The 22,517-nt window shown below is 53.6% G+C and overlaps 2 protein-coding genes and 1 long non-coding RNA gene across 3 annotated transcripts in view; 1 reads left to right on the top strand and 2 right to left on the bottom strand.

Moving 5' to 3' along the window:
- Positions 1-22,517, bottom strand: part of LOC135404434 (class I histocompatibility antigen, F10 alpha chain-like) — a 214,735-nt gene that overhangs the window by 167,914 nt on the left and 24,304 nt on the right. The window lies entirely within an intron of this gene.
- LOC135405100 (gastrula zinc finger protein XlCGF8.2DB-like) lies at positions 3,909-5,494 on the bottom strand (the record flags this gene model as incomplete). The annotated part of the gene is made up of 2 exons (XM_064639813.1): positions 5,045-5,494; positions 3,909-4,900 (listed from the first exon to the last, which is right to left on the bottom strand). Coding segments are annotated over exons 1-2 (1,044 nt in total), but the record flags the coding sequence as incomplete, so codon positions are not given.
- LOC135404494 (uncharacterized) lies at positions 13,776-14,582 on the top strand. The gene is made up of 3 exons (XR_010425681.1): positions 13,776-13,845; positions 13,944-13,982; positions 14,334-14,582. It is a non-coding gene; the product is annotated as an uncharacterized LOC135404494 (long non-coding RNA).

Below are 22,517 nucleotides of genomic sequence, written 5' to 3'. Positions count from 1 at the left end.
GAACAGTAGAAACACTAAAACTACCAGTAGTACAGGATAAGGTAGGACAGGGCACTACACTAAAGCAATTGTTGAAGCAATTCTACTAAAGCTGGCAAACAAGCAATAATTCTTAATTAGAGATGGATGTAACTCTGCCAGACCAGCGCTCGTGGGGAGATCTCTGCTCTCAACCTCCAGCAGTGACCTTGGGGGGTCCCCAGCCAAGGCAGGAATCTCCACACACCCCCAAGAAGGGTTCTGTTGGAAGAACCTGCCCCTGGGAAAGGGGACTGGCCCTTTCTGGTAGAAACCCAGGGACTGACAGTCCTTGGACTCCAGGGCTTCCCTCACCATCAGGGCCTTCATTTGGGGTCAAACCAGTCTGGGTTCCAAAATCTCCTGCCTTGTCCTGGCCCCCTCTCAGCTCAGCACTGACCCCTTTGCAAATGGGGCATTGTCTTGGGGCCATTGCAGGGGGGATGTCCTGCCCCAGTGTCCCAGTGTTCCTTTAATTCCCAGAGGCCCTGCAGTGTCCCAGTGGCCCCTTGATTCCATGACCTTCTGAAACACCTCAGGCTTCCTTTGGTTCCATGAGGCCCCCCTGTCACAAAGGCCCCTGGATTCCATGAATTCCGCAGTGTCACAAGGTTCCTTTTTTTCCACAGGGCCCTGCAGTGTCCCAATTGTGCCTTGATTCCAGGAGTATTCAAATTCTCCCAGGGTTCCTTTGGTTTCAGGAGGTCCCGCAGTGTCCCAGCGGCCCCTTCATTCCAGGCAGGCCCAGGGAGACGAAGGCAAAGACGGAGCCCCGACCCCCGTCAGCATCTTGGGGGGGCGGGGGGGCAGGACCCGGGAAACGGCGGCGGCTGCTGGGAAGGGACTGGGACGGACTGGGATGGACTGGGATGGACAGGGACGGACGGGGACGGACTGGGATGGACTGGGACAGACTGGGATGGACCGGGACACCAGGATACACCGGGACCAGGACTGGGACCCAGCAGGACCCCCCCGGGAGCAGGATCTGAGCACACTGGGACCCTCCAGGACCAGAACTGGGGCAACAGGGATCATACTGGGAGCAACTGGGACCACACCAAGGCCTACTGGGAGCAACTGGAGGCCACATAGGATATAGTGGGAGTGCCTTGGAGTCACTGGGATCATACTGGTGGAAACTGGAATGTTACTGGGGCATCTGGGAGTGACTGGAAAGGACTATGGGCTTGCTGAGGGCTCTACTGGGATCTACTGGGAGTGTCTGCAACCATGGTGGGGGTAACTGGGACTGTACTGGGAGTAACTGGGACTGTACTGGGAGTGACTGGGACTACGTGAAGGGGAATTAGGACCAGGTTGGGAGCAACTGGAAGGAATTGAGTGACTGGATTTACAACAGAAGCAACTGGGATTGACTGGGACTTTCAGGAGGGAGGACTGAGATCATACTTGGAGTGACTGGATCTGTACTAGGGGAAACTGGGAGCAACTGGGACCATACTGGGATCACAGTGGGAGCAGCTTGGCCCATGCTGGGAGCAACTGAGACCACACTGAGGGTGACTGGGGTCATACTGGGATCATACCAGGAGTGAGTTGGATCATGCAGGTGGTGAGTGGGATCATACTGGGAGCAACTGGGAGTGCACTGGGGATGACTGGAAGTGGCTGTGAGCAACTGGGATCATGCTGGAAGCTTCTGGGGGCAACTGGGAATGAGTGGGACCACAAGGAGGAAACTGGGAGCAACTGGGAGAGACCAGGAGTGACTGGGATCATCCTGGGACTGACTGGGCGCTGAATCCGAAAAATCGGTCCGAGAAACTGCTCAGAGACTTTTTTATCTTTAAGCAGCAAGGTATTTGTTTATTCAACGTTGGGAGCAAGCCAGCTGGCGCTGGACAAACTTGCTCCAAGGCTTCACACAAAATCAGCATTTTTATACAATCTTCAGCTGTGATTAAATGCATATTCAAGTGATTCCAACCTCTATCTCTGCATATTAATAATAGGCCGAGTATAGGTGGAGCTCCGGCGGGGCTTGGGGCGGTGCTTCTCTTGGCCCTCAATCCTGAGGGGACTTCCACTCTTCCTCCATGGCTCTGGGGGCTTCAACTCCTCTTCCTAAGCTTGACCTTCCTTCTCTTCCATTGTTCTTGACCCGCTCACTGAAGCTTGGAAAAAGCCCTGGCTCCCGGCCTATTCCTCCTCTTCCAATGTCTCCCTGATCCTGCTGTCTCTCTAATTTATCCCCTCTAGGCCTTGGACATGTTCCTGTACTATTCTCTGAAGCTTTGCTCCAGTCAGTAGAACAGAACGAGCCCAGATGGTCTTGGCTGTTGGGAGCTTGTTAGCAGGCCCAAATTTCTTAGTTAACTCTTTTGGGCCTGGCCTCCTGTTTCACCAGGGACACAGCCCGGGCCCGGGTGTTCCCATTCCCATTCCACGGGTTTGCATTCCTGTTCCAGGTGTTCCCATCCCATTCTAGTTGTTCCCATCCCATTCCAGATGTCCCCATTCCCATTCCAGGAGTTCCCATTCCCATTCCAGGTGTTCCCATTCCCATTCTACGTTTTCCAATTTCCTTTCCAGGTGTTCCATCCCATTCTAGGTGTCCCCATTCCCATTCCTATTGTCCCTCCTCCCGTTCCTGGTCTTCCCATCCCACTTCTGTTTTCCCCATTCCCAGTTCTTGGTGTTCCCATTCCCATTCCAGGGGTCTCCATTCCCCTTCCTATTGTCCCCATTCCCATTCGAGGTGTTCCCATCCCACCTCTGTTTTACCTATTCTAATTCCAGGTGTCCCCATTCAAATCCCAGATGTTCCCATTCCCATTCCTGGTGTCCCCAACCTGCTCCCAATGTTCCCATTCCCAATGTTCCCATTCCCAACCCAGGTACCCCATTCCAATTCCTGATGTCCCCATTCCCATTCCAGGTGTTCCCATTCCAGGTGTTCCCATTCCAGGTGTTCCCATTCCAGGTGCCTCCATTCCAATTCCAAGTGTTCCCATTCCAGGTGCCTCCATTCCAATTCCAAGTGTTCCCATTCCAGGTGTCTCCATTTCAATTCCTGGTGTTCCCATTTCCATTCCTGGTGTCCCCATTTCCATTCCTGGTGTCTCCATTCCCATTCCAGGTGTTCCCATTCCAGGTGTCTCCATTTCAATTCCAGGGGTTCCCATTTCCATTCCTGGTGTCCCCATTTCCATTCCTGGTGTTCCCATTCCAGGTGTCTCCGTTCCAATTCCAGGTGTTCCCATTTCCATTTCAGGTGTCTCCATTCCCATTCCAGGTGTTCCCATTTCCATTCCAGGTGTTCCCATTCCAGGTGTCTCCATTTCTATTCCAGGTGTTCCCATTTCCATTCCAGGTGTTCCCTCCCCATTCCACGTGTCCCCATTCCCATTCCTTCTGCCCCCATTCCTAGTGTCCCCAGTCTGTTCCCAATGTCCCCATTCCCATTCCAGGTCTTCCCATTTCCATTCCTGGTGTTCCCATCCCATTGCTATTGTCCCCATCCCATTCTTTATGTCCCCATTCCCATTCCAGGCATTCTCATTCCCTTTCCAGGTGTTCCATCCCATTCCAGGTGTCACTGCTGACATTTCCCCTGTTGGTTTACCATTAAACCAGCACACCAGGTCTGTGCCCAACGGGGGTCCCTGTGGATCATCCAACGCGGGTCCTCCCATGGCTGATGGAGTTGGAGCAGCGGCCGAAGCTCTTCCCGCAGTCGGGGCACTCGGGGCTTCTCTTACCGGTGGGTCCGTTGGTGGGAGGTCAAGGAAGAGCTCTGCGTGAAGCTCTTCCCACAATCCCGACAGTTGTAGGGCCTCTCCCTGATGTGGAGGCGACGGTGGGTGTAGAGGGTGGAGCTGTCCCACATTCCCTACACGTGTACGGCTGTTCCCCAGTGGGGATGTGCTGGGGGCTGAGCAGCTTGGTGCTTGTGCTGAAGCTCTTCCCACATTCCAAGCACTTGTAGGGCCATTCCCTGGTGTGGATGCAACGGTGTTTGCAAAGGCTGGAGCTGTCCCTGAAGCTCTTCCCACACTCCGCACACGTGTAGGGCCTTTCCCACTGTGGATCATCTGGTGTCGGAGCAGGTTGGAGATCTGCCTGAAGCTCTTCCCACACTCCCCACATGTGTAGGACCTTTCCCCACTGTGGATGCGACGGTGGTTGCGGAGGGTGGAGCTGTCACTGAAGCTCTTCCCACACTCCCCACACGTGTAGGGCCGTTCCCCACTGTGGATGCGTCGATGATTGTGGAGGGTGGAGCTCTTCCTGAAGCTCTTCCCACACTCCGCACACGTGTAGGGCTGTTCCCCACTGTGGATGTGACGGTGGTTGCGGAGGTTGGAGCGGTCACTGAAGCTCTTCCCACACTCCCCACACGTGTAGGGCTGTTCCCCACTGTGGGTGCGACGGTGGGTGCGCAGGGTGGAGCGGTCACTGAAGCTCTTCCCACACTCCTCACACATGTAGGGCCTTTCCCCACTGTGGATCATCTGGTGTTGGAGCAGGTTGGAGCTCTGATTGAAGCTCTTTCCACACTCCCCACACATGTAGGGCCGTTCCCCACTGTGGATGTGCTGGTGCCTCTGGAGGTTGGTTCTCTTGCTGAAGCTCTTCCCACATTCCAAACACCTGAAGGGCTTTTCCCTGCTGGGAGGCTGCTCAGGGACCACCAGCTCGCAGCTCCGCCTCAAGCTCCGGCCGCCTTCCCGGCACACGCTGGCTCTTTCCTCCTCACAGCCCCCTGGGCTGGCTTTGCAGCCCCTCCTGCGGGGGCATCTCCGGCCCTTTTCCTCCCCGCTGCCTTCCTGCGCCGGGGAGCCCTTCAAAACGGCCTCTCCCACCAGGCTCTGCCGCCGGGATTTGTCCTCCGCGCTCTCCGTCCTCACCTCGGGGCCTGGGGCAGGAAGCAACAAGGACAGGCAGGGGATTTGCCTCCGGCCCACAGGGAAGCCCAAGGACATCCCCCCAACTCCGACCCCGGCAGGACGGCCACAAAAGACAAAAGACCGACCCAAAGGGGCACTGACTTCCTCCTCACCTGCCTGGGGGGCCCGCGGCATCTTCCTCTTCCTCGCAGCCTCCTCCTCCATCCGCCCAAGCTTTGGGAAGCAGAAATCCTGATGGGGGGGAAAAACAAGGTGTGAGCGCGTTGCCTTGGGGGTTCCTCCTGCCCAAGTCCAGCTCTAGGACTCACCGGGCAACTTGTGCCCATAAAAACCCCCAAAACACCAACATTCAGCCCAAAATCCCCTCCCAGAATTCCTCCTCTCTGCTCTCTGGGATTTGGGGGTCCCCCCTGTCTGGCCTGATGGCACTTCTGCCTGCATTGGGGGTCCCCCTTCTCCGGGCTGCTGGGGGTCTTGCGGCTCCGGGGGGTTCCCACTCGCCGGGGTCCCCTTTAGTGTTGCCAGGGGGGTCCCAGGGCTCACTTCTCCCCACTCTGCCTCCCGGGGCCGGCCGGCCCTCCTCTCTCGCCTCCCACCCTCGCAAACCTCTTGGCGCTCTCGGCTCCCACCCCGCCTCAAGGCCCCCCTCCTCTCCACACTCCAAGGCCTTCCCCCTCTCTGGGACCCCCGCTTAAGGGGCCCGGTGCTCCCTCTCTGTTCCCTCCCCCTCCAGCATTCCGGGGGTCCCCCAGCTCCGGGATCACCCCTCTCCGCTCTCCCCACTCCTCAGCTACCGGGGTTCCCCCCCGGCTCTCACGGGGGCCCCCAAACTGCTCTCGCCCCCCCGCCATTGCCGAGCGACCGCCAGGACCTTTTGGCTGCTCTTCTTTGTGCTCCCGCTCGGCTCCTCCCTCGGCTGGGCCGCCGCTTTTGGCGGGTTTCCTCCTCTGGGATCCGCCCCCTGCAGCCCTTCCCCCCCTGCCCCAGCCCCCTTGGGCCCCCCTTGGGCCCCCCTTTGGCCCCCCTTGCCCAATAAGTCTGATTATACAGACAAGCAATTGGTTTGAATCCACAAAACCCAAATGTAGAACCCAGCACCCTGGGCCATGAACATAGTGGTGTTCCTTGGGCCCCCCCCGAGTCTAAAGTAAAGGGAGAGGGGAAAAATACCTGCTGGTGGGAGAGCTGTTGCAGTCTGGTCAAAAGTGGGGATTGCAGTCCAGTTGAGGGGGGTGGTCTCAGGCTGGTTGAGAGCGGTGAGCTGCAGTCCTCCTCTGGATCCCACGAGTGGTAAAAAGGTTCCAAAACTCCAGGTTTATATATTCTCCAGTTCAGGCAGGAATGCCCAGTCCTCCCCTCAGAGCGGGCAATTCCATAAAAGGATGCTCAGTCCTCCCCTCAGAGCGGGGAATTCCATAAAAGTATATGAGGACAGGAACATCCCCCCCACCTCACAGACCTTCCCCCCCCCGACAACAGTTCCTGGGAAAATGGCATGGAAGGCCATAGAATCCACAGTTTTGGGCTACACCCATCCAGTGAGGAATCGGTCCCAGCTGTTCTAACTAGGACAACCACTCTTGACCAGACTGCACCACCACTCTCACCAACAGGGTTTTTTTCCCCTTTGCCTTTACTTTGGACTCAGGGGGACCAAAGAACACCACTCTGCTCATGCCCCAGGCTGCTGGGTTATATATTTGTGTTTTGTGGGTAAAACTAATTTTTTGTCTTTATAATCGTGCTTATTGTATTATTTTATTAAACTGTTATTCTGATTTATAATCTCTCTTTTGAGTTGAGTTCATTTCCCCTGCTGGTTTACCTTTAAACCAGCACATCTTTGGTGCCCAACATGGGGCAGAGAGAGAAGTCAGAATCACAATTTCATTTTAAGCATTTTTCTATTTGGATATAGAAACTCCCTGATCACCATGTTCTTTGATGTGTTCATGTGGATATTGTATCTGAGCCTGTTCATATTTCCACAGATGGGGAAATATTTGCCTGTTTTGATACTCTCTTTAAGACCAGTGCCCAGTCCAGCAGAAGAATCACTGCCCTGCTCCTGCTGCCACACTCTTTCTGATCCAGGCCAGCCTGCCCTTGGCCTTCTTGCCCACCCGGGCACCCGCTGGCTCAGGTTCAGCCTCTGTCCACCAGCACCCCCAGGGCCTCTCCCACGGGGACCCTTTGCAGTCATTCCCAGCATGATCCCAGCATGATCCCAGCAGGGGCCTAGCTGCTTCCAGTATGATCCCAGTTGCCCCCAGCGTGGTTCCAGTTACTCCCATTCACCCCCCTATGGTTCCACTCACTCCCAGACACTCCCAGTATATCCCAGTTGCCCCCAGCATGCTCCCAGTATGATCCCTGTTGCCCCAGTTCTGGTCCCGCTGGCTCCAGTCCAGGTCTCCGTTAATCCCAGTGTCCCCCCTGTCCTCCCACCCCACTCTCACCCCCTTTTCTCTCCCCACAGAGCTCCTGAGCCGCCGGCGGCCGCAGCCCCTCCCCGTGGCCTGGGGCCCAGCCGGGACCCCCCAGTCCATCCCAACACTCAGTTTGGGAGTTTGTTTGTCCTCCTCAGCCCTGTTTTTATTCTGACCCCAACCGGCTGCTCCCAGTGTTCCCAGGAAAGCTTCCCAGTTCTCCCCAGTCCCTGTTATTGGGGGGCAGTGAGGGCAGGGGGGAGGGGATCCCTGTCACAGCTTTACTTCTTCTAAAAACCAAGCAGGAATTTTTCTTTCCCCTGCCCCACTGGAAAAGAAAGATGTTCAGTGGGGGAGGGGGCTTTGCCTTGGGTGACTCACACCCACAAAAGAACTGGCCCAGCCCACATTGCAGGTTGGGAGCCCTCAGAAGGCTCTGGGGGGGTGGAGTTTTTTGCTTTCTCCTGGGCAAAGGGCAAGGCCCTTCACTTTGGCCTTAACTCAGGCAAGGGGTGCGTTGGAGAGGCTCCGAGGTCCTTTTGTTCTCGGCCTGCTCATCTGGCTGTTTGCTGGTTCCCGTTTGCCTTTGTTTCCTGCGCCCTGTTCTGCCCCCAGCCCGGACCTGCTTGGACTTCACGGGAGAGGTTTGACCCCCCTCCAGAGGAACCTTTTGGGGAGGAGGTCGCCCTTTCCCTCCTCCGCTCCCGTGTTGGCAGTGGCGTGTGTTCATCGGCCAAAAGGGGGAATTCCCGGCCACAGCCAGCCACAGACAGCGGGAGTTTCGTGGGAAGAGCCCCTTTTTCTCCTTTTCCACTTTTTCCCCTTTTTGTTCTTCTGCCAATACACAGATATCCTTTAAGAAAGAGCTGTTATTTTTCCTTTTTCCATACTGCCTCAACTGGAATCTCTTAATTTCAGGTTTACAATTGCTTAGAGGGAGGAGTTTGGTTTTCCTCATAACTCATCCCCCTTAGCAAAACACTTCAGTCTCACTCAACTGAGACAGAGGTGCTGCCCCATGCTCCTGCCTTTGCCATTGCACATCCCCACATCCCAGAGCCCCAGCAAGAGCCCTGAGGAATGAGGCAGGCACAGGATCTCCCTTCCCAGGGCTGGGGGTCAGGCCTTGGCCCTTTGCAAGAACAAAACAAAGCCAGATTTATTCAGCATCACAGACCCCAGGACTTTGCTTGTCCCCACCTGTCATCACTGCCTCAGTTTTCGGCAATGACTGGAAGCAGGGGACAATTTCTGAGTGCTGGCCCTCAGTGGGACCCATTAACGCCAGGAGAAACTGTGGACTTGGATTTGACTTGGAATTCTTCAGAGGTTTCTTTAACTTGCTCTTTGTCTGATGTTCAGGGATTCAACCCCAACCCCCAAGGATCATTCAGTGCCTGGGGCTGTGTCTGTGCTGCTGAGCTGGGACGGGCTCCTGGCTCAGTTGACCAAAGTTCCCCAAAAAAATCCAAAGAATTTGCAGTAGATTGTAAAGCAGCAGAGGATTGACTCAAGGCAGCCCTGCCCTGACTGTGCTGCCTCTCCTGTCCCCTCCCCAGCTCTCTCATCTCTGCTGGGCAGGCAGGATCAGGCTCCCCCCAGACACTGCCCAGCCCTGGGGGGACAGCTGAGTGCTGGGAGGGCAGCCCTGGATGGCAACAGCTCCTCAGGAAGGCAGGAAGGAAGGGCAGGAGCTGGCCAGGAGCTCTGGGCAAAGGGCAGGCTGGGCTGCACAGAGCCTTGCCTTGGAGGAAGCCTCGTGCTCCCAGGGCTCCAAGAACACAGGGATTGCCACCCCACACTCTGCTGGGAGGGCAGCAGGGCTGGGCACAGAGCAACCCAGGGGGATCCTGGAGAGTGCTGGGGACAACATTTCCACACAGATGGTGCAGGGGCTGACTAAGACTCCTTTCTTACAGACAAGGGGCAAGTGCAACAGCCACTGCATGTGGCCAAATGAATTCATCTGAGTCATTTGGGCTCAGGAGAGGACATTTTTGGCCTTCTTGGTGAATCCGAAAAATCGGTCCGAGAAACTGCTCAGAGACTCTTTATCTTTAAGCAGCAAGGTATTTGTTTATTCAACGTTGGGAGCAAGCCAGCTCACGCTGGACAAACTTGCTCCAAGGCTTCACACAAAATCAGCATTTTTATACAATCTTCAGCTGTGATTAAATGCATATTCAAGTGATTCCAACATCTATCTCTGCATATTAATAACAGGCGGAGTATAGGTGGAGCTCAGGCGGGGCTTGGGGCGGTGCTTCTCTTGGCCCTCAATCCTGAGGGGACTTCCACTCTTCCTCCATGGCTCTGGGGGCTTCAACTCATCTTCCTCAGCTTGACCTTCCTTCTCTTCCATTGTTCTTGACCCGCTCCCTGAAGCTTGGAAAAAGCCCTGGCTCCCGGCCTATTCCTCCTATTCCAATGTCTCCCTCATCCTGCTGTCTCTCTAATTTATCCCCTCTAGGCCTAGGACATGTTCCTGTACTATTCTCTGAAGCTTTGCTCCAGTCAGTAGAACAGAACGAGCACAGATGGTCTTGGCTGTTGGGAGCTTGTTAGCAGGCCCAAATTTCTTAGTGAACTCTTTTGGGCCTGGCCTCCTGTTTCACCAGGGACACAGCCCGGGCCCGGGTGTTCCCATTCCCATTCCACGGGTTTGCATTCCTGTTCCAGGTGTTCCCATCCCATTCTAGTTGTTCCCATTCCCATTCTAGTTGTTCCCATTCCCATTCCAGGAGTTCCCATTCCCATTCCAGGTGTTCCCATTCCCATTCCACGTGAACCAATTTCCTTTCCAGGTGTTCCATCCCATTCTAGGTGTCCCCATTCCTATTCCTATTGTCCCTCCTCCCATTCCTGGTGTTCCCATCCCACTTCCGTTTTCCCCATTCCCATTCCAGGTGTTCCCATTCCCATTCCAGGTGTCTCCATTCCCATTCCTATTGTCCCCATTCCCATTCCATGTGTTCCCATCCCACCTCTGTTTTCCCTATTCCAATTCCAGGTGTCCCCATTCCAATCCCAGATGTTCCCATTCCCATTCCTGGTGTCCCCAACCTGCTCCCAATGTTCCTATTCCCAATGTTCCCATTCCCAGCCCAGGTGACCCTATTCCCATTCCTGATGTCCCCATTCCCATTCCAGGTGTTCCCATTCCAGGTGTCTCCATTCCCATTCCAGGTGTTCCGATTCCAGGTGTCCCCATTTCCATTCCAAGTGTTCCCATTCCAGGTGTCCCCATTTCCATTCCAGGTGTTCCCATTCCAGGTGTCTCCATTTCAATTCCAGGTGTTCCCATTCCCATTCCTGGTGTCCCCATTTCCATTCCAGGTGTCTCCATTCCCATTCCAGGTGTTCCCATTCCAGGTGTCTCCATTTCAATTCCAGGTGTTCCCATTTCCATTCCTGGTGTCCCCATTTCCATTCCAGGGGTTCCCATTCCCATTCCAGGTGTTCCCTCCCCATTCCACGTGTCCCCACTCCCATTCCTGCTGCCCCCATTCCCATTCCTAGTGTCCCCAGTCTGCTCCCAATGTCCCCATTCCCATTCCAGGTCTTCCCATTTCCATTCCTGGTGTTCCCATCCCATTGCTATTGTCCCCATCCCATTCTTAATGCCCCCATTCCCATTCCAGGCATTCTCATTCCCTTTCCAGGTGTTCCATCCCATTCCAGGTGTCACCACTGTCATTTCTCCTGCTGGTTTACCTTAAAACCAGCACACCAGGTCTGTGCCCAACGGGGGTCCCTGTGGATCATCCAACGCGGGTCCTCCCATGGCTGATGGAGTTGGAGCAGCGGCCGAAGCTCTTCCCGCAGTCGGGGCACTCGGGGCTTCTCTTACCGGTGGGTCCGTTGGTGGGAGGTCAAGGAAGAGCTCTGCGTGAAGCTCTTCCCACACTCCCCACAGTGGAAGGGCCTCTCCCTGATGTGGAGGCGACGGTGGGTGTAGAGGGTGGAGCTGTCCCACATTCCCTACACGTGTCGGGCTGTTCCCCAGTGTGGATGTGCTGGTGGCTGAGCAGCTTGGTGCTTGTGCTGAAGCTCTTCCCCCATTCCAAGCACTTGTAGGGCCATTCCCTGGTGTGGATGCAACGGTGTTTGCAAAGGCTGGAGCTGTCCCTGAAGCTCTTCCCACACTCTGCACACGTGTAGGGCCTTCCCCACTGTGGATCATCTGGTGTCGGAGCAGGTGGGAGATCCGAGTGAAGCTCTTCCCACACTCCGCACACGTGTAGGGCCTTTCCCCACTGTGGAGGATCTGGTGTCGGAGCAGGTGGGAGCTCTGATTGAAGCTCTTCCCACATTCCTCACACATGTAGGGCCTTTCCCCACTGTGGATCATCTGGTGTTGGAGCAGGTGGGAGCTCTGATTGAAGTTCTTCCCACACTCCCCACACGTGTAGGGCCGTTCCCCAGTGTGGATGCGACGGTGGTTGCGGAGGGTGGAGCTATGCCTGAAGCTTTTCCCACACTCCCCACATTTGTAGGGCCGTTCCCCACTGTGGATGTTCTGGTGGCTGAGGAGATGGGTGCTCCTGCTGAAGCTCTTCCTACATTCCAAACACCTGAAGGGTTTCTCCCTGCTGGGAGGCTGCTCAGGGACCACCAGCTCGCAGCTCCGCCTCAAGCTCCGGCCGCCTTCCCGGCACACGCTGGCTCTTTTCTCCTCACAGCCCCCTGGGCTGGCTTTGCAGCCCCTCCTGCGGGAGCATCTCCGGCCCTTTTCCTCCCCGCTGCCTTCCTGCGCCGGGGAGCCCTTCAAAACGGCCTCTCCCACCAGGCTCTGCCGCCGGGATTTGTCCTCCGCGCTCTCCGGCCTCACCTCGGGGCCTGGGGCAGGAAGCAACAAGCACAGGCAGGGGATTTGCCTCCGGCCCACAGGGAAGCCCAAGGACATCCCCCCAACTCCGGCCCCAGCAGGACGGCCACAAAAGACAAAAGACCGACCCAAAGGGGCACTGACTTCCTCCTCACCTGCCTGGGCAGCCCGCGGCATCTTCCTCTTCCCTGCAGCCTCTTCCTCTATCCACCCAAGCTTTGGGAAGCAGAAATCCTGCTGGGGAGAAAAACAAGGGGTGAGCGCATTGCCTTGGGAGTTCCTCCTGCCCAAGTCCAGCTCTAGGACTCACCGGGCATCTTGTGTCCATAAAAACCCCCAAAACACCAACATTCAGCCCAAAATCCCCTCCCAGGAGTTCCCTCTCTCTGCTCTCTGGGGTTAGGGGTGTCCCCCCTGTCTGGCCTGATGGCACTTCTGCCTGTATTGGGGGTCCCCCTTCTCTGGGCTGCCAGAAGTTCCGCGGCTCCGGGGGGTTCCCACTCTCCGGGGTCCCCATTAGTGTTGCCAGGGGGGTCCCAGGGCTCACTTCTCCCCACTCTGCCTCCCGGGGCCGGCCGGCCCTCCTCTCTCGCCTCCCACCCTCGCAAACCTCTTGGCGCTCTCGGCTCCCACCCCGCCTCAAGGCCCCCCCTCCTCTCCACACTCCAAGGCCTTCCCCCTCTCCGGGACCCCCGCTTAACGGGCCCGGCGCTCCCTCTCTGCTCCCCCCCCCTCCAGCATTCCGGGGGTCCCCCAGCTCTGGGATCGCCCCTCTCCGCTCTCCCCACTCCGCAGCTACCGGGGTTCCCCCCCGGCTCTCACGGGGGGCCCCCAAACCGCTCTCGCCCCCCCGCCATTGCCGAGCGACCGCCAGGACCTTTTGGCTGCTCTTCTTTGTGCTCCCGCTCGGCTCCTCCCTCGGCTGGGCCGCCGCTTTTGGCGGGTTTCCTCCTCCGGGATCCGCCCCCTGCAGCCCTTCCCCCCCTGGCCCAGCCCCCTTGGGCCCCCCTTGAGCCCTCTTGGGCCCCCCTTGCCCAATAAGTCTGATTATACAGACAAGCAATTGGTTTTAATCCACAAAAACCAAATGTAGAACCCAGCACCCTGGGCCATGAACAAAGTGCTGTTCCTTGGGCCCCCCCCGAGTCCAAAGGAAAGGGAGAGGAAAATACCTGCTGGTGGGAGAGCTGTTGCAGTCTGGTCAAAAGTGGGGATTGCAGTCCAGTTGAGGGTGGTGGTCTCAGGCTAATTGAGAGCGGTGAGCTGCAGTCCTCCTCTGGATCCCACGAGTGGTAAAAAGGTTCCGAAACTCCAGGTTTATATAGTCTCCAGTTCAGGCAGGAATGCCCAGTCCTCCCCTCAGAGCAGGGAATTCCATAAAAGGATGCTTCGTTCTTCCCTCAGAGCGGGGAATTCCATAAAAGGCTATGAGGATGCTCAGTCCAAAAAAGGATATGAGGATGCTCAGTCCATAAAAAGGTATGAGGGTGCTCAGGACATCCCCCCCACCTCGCAGGCCTCTCCTGACAACAGTTCCGGGGAAAATGGCATGGAAGGCCACAGAATACACAGTTTTCATCACCCATCCAGTGAGGAATCTGTCCCAGCTGTTCTAACTAGGGCACTGTGTCCGTCATCGCTGCCATCATCATCATCATCGGCCTCGTGGGACTCGGTGTCTGGAAGCTCCGATCCGGTAACTCCCGGGATGGGGGTCGGGAAGGGGCACGGATCCGCCCGGCAGCATTCCGGGGATCCTGTGCCACGGGTGCTGATCCCACTTTCTTTCCATAGGGAAGAGGGAGGGGAATGGATACGACCCCGCGCCCACCAGTGAGTCCCAGCAGCGTGTGTGGATCCAGATCCTCTGGGCAGGGATCCCAGGACGGATGCCGGGATTCCAGAGGGGAATGGGGGCCTAATGGCTGGAGCGGGATTGGAAGGGGATTCCAGCTCAGGGCAGGATTCCAGAGTGGGATCAGGTGGAATTGTGGACTGGGATCAGGGCTGGATTCTGGAGTGGGATTGGCGTGGGATGGATGGAGTGGGATTGGGGTGGGATGGACGGAGCAGGATCAGGAGGGAATCCAGCGCAGTTCCTACTTTCCCTTGGCTCCACAGCCGGCTCCATCCCCTGGGATGGGAACAGGGACATGGTGACTCCTTTCCCTGCTCTCATCCCAGCAGGAATCACAGCCTGAGCGATCCCGGAGCTGGATCCGCCCCTTCCCTCTCCCTGTGGAAAGGCAGGAGCTGCTGGCAGAGCTCATCCTGCTGCTCCCACCCACCCCGGCCCCCCTGCGGCTCTTCCCGATGGATCAACTTCCTGCTTTTTCCCGTGTGGAACCCAGGACCACAATTATTCCTGAGGCTTTAATTTGGGTGTGAAAATCTCCTGCTTTGGGCAATAAATCCTGGCTCCCTCCTCCGGCATCCGGCAGTTCCTCTGTGGGAACCAGGAATAGGAATGGGGACAGGGGGGCTTGGATGGGGACACTGGGAGCAGGTTAGGGACAGCAGGAATGGGAATGGGAACTCCAGGAATGGGAATGGGGACATTGGGAGCAGGTTGGAGTTACCAGGAATGGGAATGGGGACACTGTGAGACAATGGGGAAAGGGATGGGGACACCAGGAGCAGGATGGGAAGACCAGGGGAAGGTTGGGGACACTGGAGCAGGCTGGGGACATCAGGAATGGGTTGGAGACGCCAGGAATAGCAATGGAGACATTGGGAGCAGGTTGGGGACAGCAGGAACTGGGAATGGGGACACCAGGAATGGGAACGGGGACATTGGCAGCAGGTTGGAGACACCAGGGACTGGGAATGGGGACATCAGGAATGGGATGGTCACACTGGGAATGGGAATGGGAACACCGGGAATGGGAACACCAGGAATGGAGTGGGAACATGAGGGACCAGGATGGGGACACTGGGAATGGGATGGGAACACCGGGAATGGGAACACTGGGAATGGGAACACTGGGAATGGGAACACCAGAAATGGGATGGGAACATGAGGGACCAGGATGGGGACACTGGGAATGGGAATGGGAATGGGAACACCAGGAATGGGATGGGAACACCAGGAATGGGATGGGAACACGAGGGACCAGGATGGGGACACTGGGAATGGGATGGGAACACCGGGAATGGGAACACCAGGAATGGAATGGGAACATGAGGGACCAGGATGGGAACACCAGAAATGGGAATGGGAACACTGGGAATGGGAACACCAGGAATGGGATGGGAACACGAGGGACCAGGATGGGGACACTGGGAATGGGAACACTGGGAATGGGAACATCAGGAATGGAGTGGGAACACGAGGGACCAGGATGGGGATGTTGCGGACGACGGGAAAGTATCACACGATCACAGTATTGATCATGACTAATCCAACTTTATTGCTGTAAGCTCCATGCTTATAAAGGTTAATAATTAGGCTCATTAATATTCCAAATACAAGCTCATCATTGGCTCCTAATTACCTAAGTTATATTTGCGCAAATGCTGCCTCTTTCTCATGGCTATAGTTACTTTATTTACTATTTGCTACTTTCTCTACCTTTCCCATCCTGTTGCTCTAATTTTTCTATCACGTATGCAGTTTCTTAAACAATACAGCTTCACAGCAGACAATGCAGCCTTGCAGTTTCTTAGACAAAGCAGTTTCACAAACACACTGATCAGTGACCTTCTAATAGTTTTCTTGCTTTAGCGTGAGACCAGCGGTATAGAATCTTTAATGTGTCCTCTCTCTACCAACCAGGTTTCTGCAATATCTTCTACACTTCCCCCGCTCTGTTTAGACAATGTTAAAAACACGTCACTCATTGCCTTTGTTAGCATGCTTTGAATGCATTTAAAAGCACAAGGAACAATGCATAAAGCAGCCAGCAGTATTAGTAAAAGCGAAATTGCTTGTTTAGTGATCTCCGCAAGCCATGGTCCTAAACCTAATTTTGCTAGCCATCCCCTAATGGGATCTTTTTGAACTTCAAAGTCATTCAGGTGACTTTGCATTTCTCTGAGTTTCTGGTAGATGGACTGAGAGTGATCAGAGAGATTCATACAACACATGCCTTCAAATTCTTCACATCCATGCCCCTGAGCCAGCAATAGAAAATCTATGGCTGCTCTGTTTTGTAAAACAACATGCCTTATTTCATCAGAGTCATGATCTCTGTTTGTTACTGCCAACCATAATTGACAAAATAACTGAAAGAGCCTCTTATTCGGGACTTCTTTAGTTAGGGCCCCTTCTATCCGATTAACTACTCCTGCTACATAGAATGAGTCAGTAACAATATTAAGGGGTCTATCCATGCTAGCCAGTGCTCTGACCACTGCTAACAACTCTAAAGTTTGTAATGAATCTGTAGGTTCTCCTGTTAAAATTTCATGCTTCCATTCTCCTTTCTCTAACCAGGTTAGGGCAGCAGTGTGAGATTTTTGGCCAGCGTCTGTGTAAACTGTTCGTGCATGTGGAATTGGTTGTTCCTGTTTTTTAGGTTTCAGTATCCATTGCCAAGAACCAATCCATGCTGTAGGGACATTGTGCAGTCTACTGGTAATTATGGGACATGTCAGTCCTAATAATGCTTCTTGAAGACCCTCATTAGTACATAGGTACCAATCAAGATCATTTTTCTGCATTGGTAATCGTATACGTGCAGGCTCTTGAGCATCAATTTGTAACACACGCTCTCGACCCTTTTTTATCAGGGCTGCCAACATTTCAATTTTTTGTAAAAGTGTTTTAGGCTGTTGTATGCTAGTTGATAACCATTCTAAAACCCCTATATCCTCCCCCGTTTCTGTTTGTGATTGTGTAATAGCACCCAAAATGTATCGTTTGTCAGCCCAAAAGGTAAGTTCTAAAGGTAATTCCCATTGTCTTCTCCGAACACGGCCCTGAGTGACACAATCTAAAATTTGTTGGAGTATGAGTTGTTGGTGCTTTGTGACAGTAATTTTGGTTGTTGGGTCTGTTCCTTTTAATAGGGGTCGCAATTCAGCTAAAAGGTCAGCAGGGATTCCCACAACAGGGCGTAACCACTGTAAATCCCCAAGAAGTTTTTGTGCATCATTCACAGTGCGCAATTTTGATTGAAATACCAATTTCTGTGGGATAACAGCATGTCGAGAGATAGTCCACCCCAAATATCTCCATGGTTCTGTCGTTTGAATTTTTTCATCTGCTATTATTAACTTATATTGTTCCAAATGTCTGCGAATTATTTGTATTTGTTCGGGTACAAACTCCTCAGGCTGGCAAAACAATATATCATCCATATAGTGATAGATTATGCAGTCAGGCCATCTTCTTCGCAAGGCTTGTAAGGCAGTATCCACATATAGTTGACACAAAGTTGGACTGTTCCTCATCCCTTGTGGTAATACTGTCCATTCAAATCGTTGGTCAGGTCTTTCTCTGTTAATAGCAGGTAATGTAAAAGCAAAACGTTTAGTATCCCGAGGGTGCAATTGAATTGTAAAGAAACAATCCTTTAAGTCTACAATCAGTAAGGACCAATCCATGGGAAGCATTGCAGGATTTGGTAGTCCAGGCTGTAAAGCCCCCATGGCTTCCATTTGTGAGTTAACTGCTCTTAGATCATGCAATAATCGATATTTTCCAGACTTTTTCTTTATTACAAATATAGGTGTATTCCAGGGACTAGTAGAAAGTTTTAAGTGTCCTTGATCAATTTGTTCTTGTACTAATTCATGAGCAGCTTCCAAGCTTTCCCGTTTTAAAGGCCATTGCTTAACCCATACTGGAGTATCAACAATCCAAGTAACAGGAATTGGGAAAGACCAAGCAATGGCTATTCCCCCAAAGGGTAATCATTGGAGAGTTTCATCCCAATTTGTGTCAAAACATCTCTCCCGATTAAGCATTGTACTGTTGGTGGAAGCTGCACAACAGACAGGACAGCACTGGCCACACGACCTTCCACCTCGATGTTCACAGTAGGAGTCCGCATAGCAATTGAGGCACCCCCAATGCCAGTCACAGTTGTAGTAGCAGGTTGCAGAGGCCAGTGTCTAGGCCAACAATGAGGAGCTATTATACTGGAATCAGCTCCTGAATCTAGTAAAGCATCCAGTGTTTTTGTTTGATCTTTCCATATAATTGTAACTTTATGTTTTGGCCTCTCACTTAAATCCAGTGTCAGTAAGGTAAGTCCCCTTGTAGAACCAAATCCATGATCTCCACGTTGCATCAGTTGTCGGTCGTTGGTTAAAGGTTTTGCTAACTGTGGCAAGGGTATTAATTGAGCAATACGTTGTCCTTTAGGAATCCTTAAAGGTGGAAAAATAGTATATGCCATAACCATTATCTGTCCAGTGTAGTCAGCATCAATTAATCCAGGCAGCACAAATAATCCAGCAAGGCTAGCCGACGATCTGCCTATCAGCAATGCACCAAACACTTGTTTGTTTATTATTAAAGGTCCATAAATCCCGGTGGGAATCTTTTGAGGTTGGGTGGATAACAAAGTAACTTCTACTGCTGTTGCCAAATCCAATCCGAGGCTACCGGCTGTGGCAGGTTGTAATCCGAAAGCATTGGCTGAGGCTGTGGTTGCTGCAGGTTGCAGCTGTTCTCCTGTCCGTGGAATGGATTGTTCGGTGAAAAGTTGCTGGCTGGGGTTATCTGTGCTGCAGCGACGATTTGTGTCTTGGCGCGGCCACTGCTGTATCTCGCGCTCCGCCGTGAGTTTCCCGAACGGCTCCGACAAACAGAAGTGTTGTGGGTGGAGTTCTGACACTGCTGGCACCAAATTCCTGTTGCTCGGCACTCCCTTCTGAAGTGTCCAGTAGCTCCGCATCGATAACACTTTGATCGAGTTTTTCCATCTGTGGAGTTATTAGCCTTTCCCTGGAGGGGTGCAAGAGCTGCTAACACTTGAATTTGGGAATTTTGAGCCTGTTCTTTAAGCTCCTTAACTAAGTCCTGAGTCTGTTCTTTAAGCCCTTTAGTAAAATCCTGAATAGCATTGACTAAAAATGCATTCTCTCCTGTTGGTATTTGCAATACTTTGTCTAATAATTCTTCTATAGTCCAATAAGGACCCAATGTATTTATTACTTGTTTAACCATTGAGTTAGCATTTTGCAAAACACACTGCTTTAGCATGGTTCCCTTCATATAATCTGGGACCCCAGCTTTTGTGATAGCAGCTGTTAACTTGTCAACATATTCACCAAAAGATTCATTCCTTCCCTGTTTTAAGCTCATATATAATGGCACTCCCCCTGGCTCCTTGACCCTATTTAATGCTTTCCTTACAAGGTCCATGGCCTCTCTAATTTTATCTGCCCCAATGTGTACTTGTGCTTCGGTTCGTGAATATGGACCTGTTCCCATTAGTTCGTCTGCTGTAACGCCGTGTAAAGGATCCCCCGGTTGCCTGATCACAGCAACACTTTCATTAACATATGCTTGCCAATAAGCATTAAACAAAAGCTGCTGATGTTCTGTAAGTATCATTCTCGAAATGGAACGGAGATCTGAGGGTAGTAAAAGTTGAGTGGCCCAGAAATAATCTAACATTTGTTTAACAGGTTCTCCATGCAAACCAAATTCACTTACAGTGCTCCGCAGTTGTGCCAAAAGTTTCCAATCTAATGGAGTTATAGTGGCATTTAGCCCTCCCCCTGGCATTTGATTATAAATAACTGAAAATGCCATGCCCTCTGCCCCCTGCAATTCTTCTGACAGGCAATGTTTAGCAATCGCTGCCCATGTATCTCTCCTCTCCTTGGCTATGGCCCCCGCCGGGTCAGTGCTTGCCCCAGGGACAGGCATCACAGCATCTAAAGCAGGAGGAGGGGGTGCTGGTGGCTCCAGCAATGGATCAGCGTTATTGCTTAAAGGTTCTGCAGGGGCAGGAGGGTCAGGAGGGGTTGCAGAAGGGGGAGCCGTATTTTCATTAGGAGGGGGGGCAGACGGCTGTGCTGGGAGCATAACTGATTGAAATGCAGGGGGAGTCGGGGAAATAGAGAACCAGTCTCTGTTGTGTTGCTGCATACCTCGAGCTTGCTCAGCAGCTCGTTTCTCTGCCTCATGTTGTAACAATGTATCATTCACAACTTTCCAAAACTTTCCCAGCTTTTTTGCAACTTTATCCTCTTCTAGAATGGCCTCACATATTTTATTTCCAAACTTTCGCCACTCTTCTAAAGAATGCACGGTATGCGGGTTGATAAAACACCCTTTTGCATACCCAAAAGCAAGCAATCCTGGTAATTCCTTTTTTAAATCTATATCTTTAATACCCTTTTTCTGCAAAAATTCAGAAAATAAACTATATGCTGCTTCCCTTTCCATTTTTTACCTATTTTTAGCGCGCTCTTGCAGCCTCCAGGGTCCGGCAGCACGTACGGTGGAACTCGTCCCAAGTGACGCTTTAAGGATCCGAAGTTGCAGTTGCCCACTTTTTGATCCGGGTCCGAAGTCGCAAATTCTGCCGACTTTTTGACCAGTTCCAGGTCCAAGTCACTCCTCAATTTGACTTTTTGACCAGCCTTCGCTGCTAAGGCTCCGACACTATGCCATCCCAACCGTGGATTCCCCCGTTTCTTTAAATTATCACGTCGGAGGTCACCATTTGTTGCGGACGACGGGAAAGTATCACACGATCACAGTATTGATCATGACTAATCCAACTTTATTGCTGTAAGCTCCATGCTTATAAAGGTTAATAATTAGGCTCATTAATATTCCAAATACAAGCTCATCATTGGCTCCTAATTACCTAAGTTATATTTGCGCAAATGCTGCCTCTTTCTCATGGCTATAGTTACTTTATTTACTATTTGCTACTTTCTCTACCTTTCCCATCCTGTTGCTCTAATTTTTCTATCACGTATGCAGTTTCTTAAACAATACAGCTTCACAGCAGACAATGCAGCCTTGCAGTTTCTTAGACAAAGCAATTTCACAAACACACTAATCAGTGACCTTCTAATAGTTTTCTTGCTTTAGCGTGAGACCAGCGGTATAGAATCTTTAATGTGTCCTCTCTCTACCAACCAGGTTTCTGCAATATCTTCTACAGATGAGCTGGTGGCGGATCAGGCAGGACTTCTGGCTGAAGCTGTTCCCACATTTCCCACACGTGTAGGGCTTTTCCCCACTGTGGATCACCTGGTGTCGGAGCAGGTGGGCGCTGTCACTGAAGCTCTTTCCACACTCCCCACATGTGTAGGGCCGTTCCCCACTGTGGATGTGCTGGTGCCTCAGGAGGTTGGTGCTCGTCCTGAAGCTCTTCCCACATTCTAAGCACCTGAAGTGCTCCTCTCTGCTGGGAGGCTGCTCAGGGACCACCAGCTCGCAGCTCCGCCTCAAGCTCCGGCCGCCTTCCCGGCACACGCTGGCTCTTTCCTCCTCACAGCCCCCTGGGCTGGCTTTGGAGCCCCTCCTGCGGGGGCATCTCCGGCCCTTTTCCTCCCCGCTGCCTTCCTGCGCCGGGGAGCCCTTCAAAACGGCCTCTCCCACCAGGCTCTGCCGCCGGGATTTGTCCTCCGCGCTCTCCGGCCTCACCTCGGGGCCTGGGGCAGGAAGCAACAAGGACACGCAGGGGATTTGCCTCTGGCCCACAGGGAAGCCCAAGGACATCCCCCCAACTCCGGCCCCGGCAGGACGGCCACAAAAGACAAAAGACCGACCCAAAGGGGCACTGACTTCCTCCTCACCTGCCTGGGGGGCCCGCAGCATCTTCCTCTTCCTTGCAGCCTCCTCCTCCATCCGCCCAAGCTTTGGGAAGCAGAAATCCTGATGGGGGGGGGGAAACAAGGGGTGAGCACATTGCCTTGGGTGTTTCTCCTGCCCAAGTCCAGCCCTAGAACTCACCAGGCATCCTGTGCCCATAAAAACCCCAAAACCACAAACATTCAGCCCAAAATCCCCTCCCAGGAGTTCCCCCTCTCTGCTCTCTGGGGTTAGGGGGGTCCCCCCTGTCTGACCTGATGGCACTTCTGCCTGCATTGGGGTTTCCCCTTCTCCGGGCCGTCGGGGGTCCCGCGGCTCCGGGGGGTTCCCACTCGCCGGGGTCCCCTTTAGTGTTGCCAGGGGGGTCCCAGGGCTCACTTCTCCCCACTCTGCCTCCCGGGGCCGGCCGGCCCTCCTCTCTCGCCTCCCACCCTCGCAAACCTCTTGGCGCTCTCGGCTCCCACCCCGCCTCAAAGCCCCCCCTCCTCTCCACACTCCAAGGCCTTCCCCCTCTCCGGGACCCCCGCTTAAGGGGCCCGGCGCTCCCTCTCTGCTCCCCCCCCCCAGCATTCCGGGGGTCCCCCAGCTCCGGGATCGCCCCTCTCCGCTCTCCCCACTCCGCGGCTACCGGGGTTCCC

Source organism: Pseudopipra pipra, chromosome W (genome assembly GCF_036250125.1).
Source record: "Pseudopipra pipra isolate bDixPip1 chromosome W, bDixPip1.hap1, whole genome shotgun sequence".
NCBI lineage: Eukaryota > Metazoa > Chordata > Aves > Passeriformes > Pipridae > Pseudopipra > Pseudopipra pipra.
Note: the sequence above shows the minus strand (reverse complement) of the source record. Positions and strands in the feature narration are given on the sequence as shown.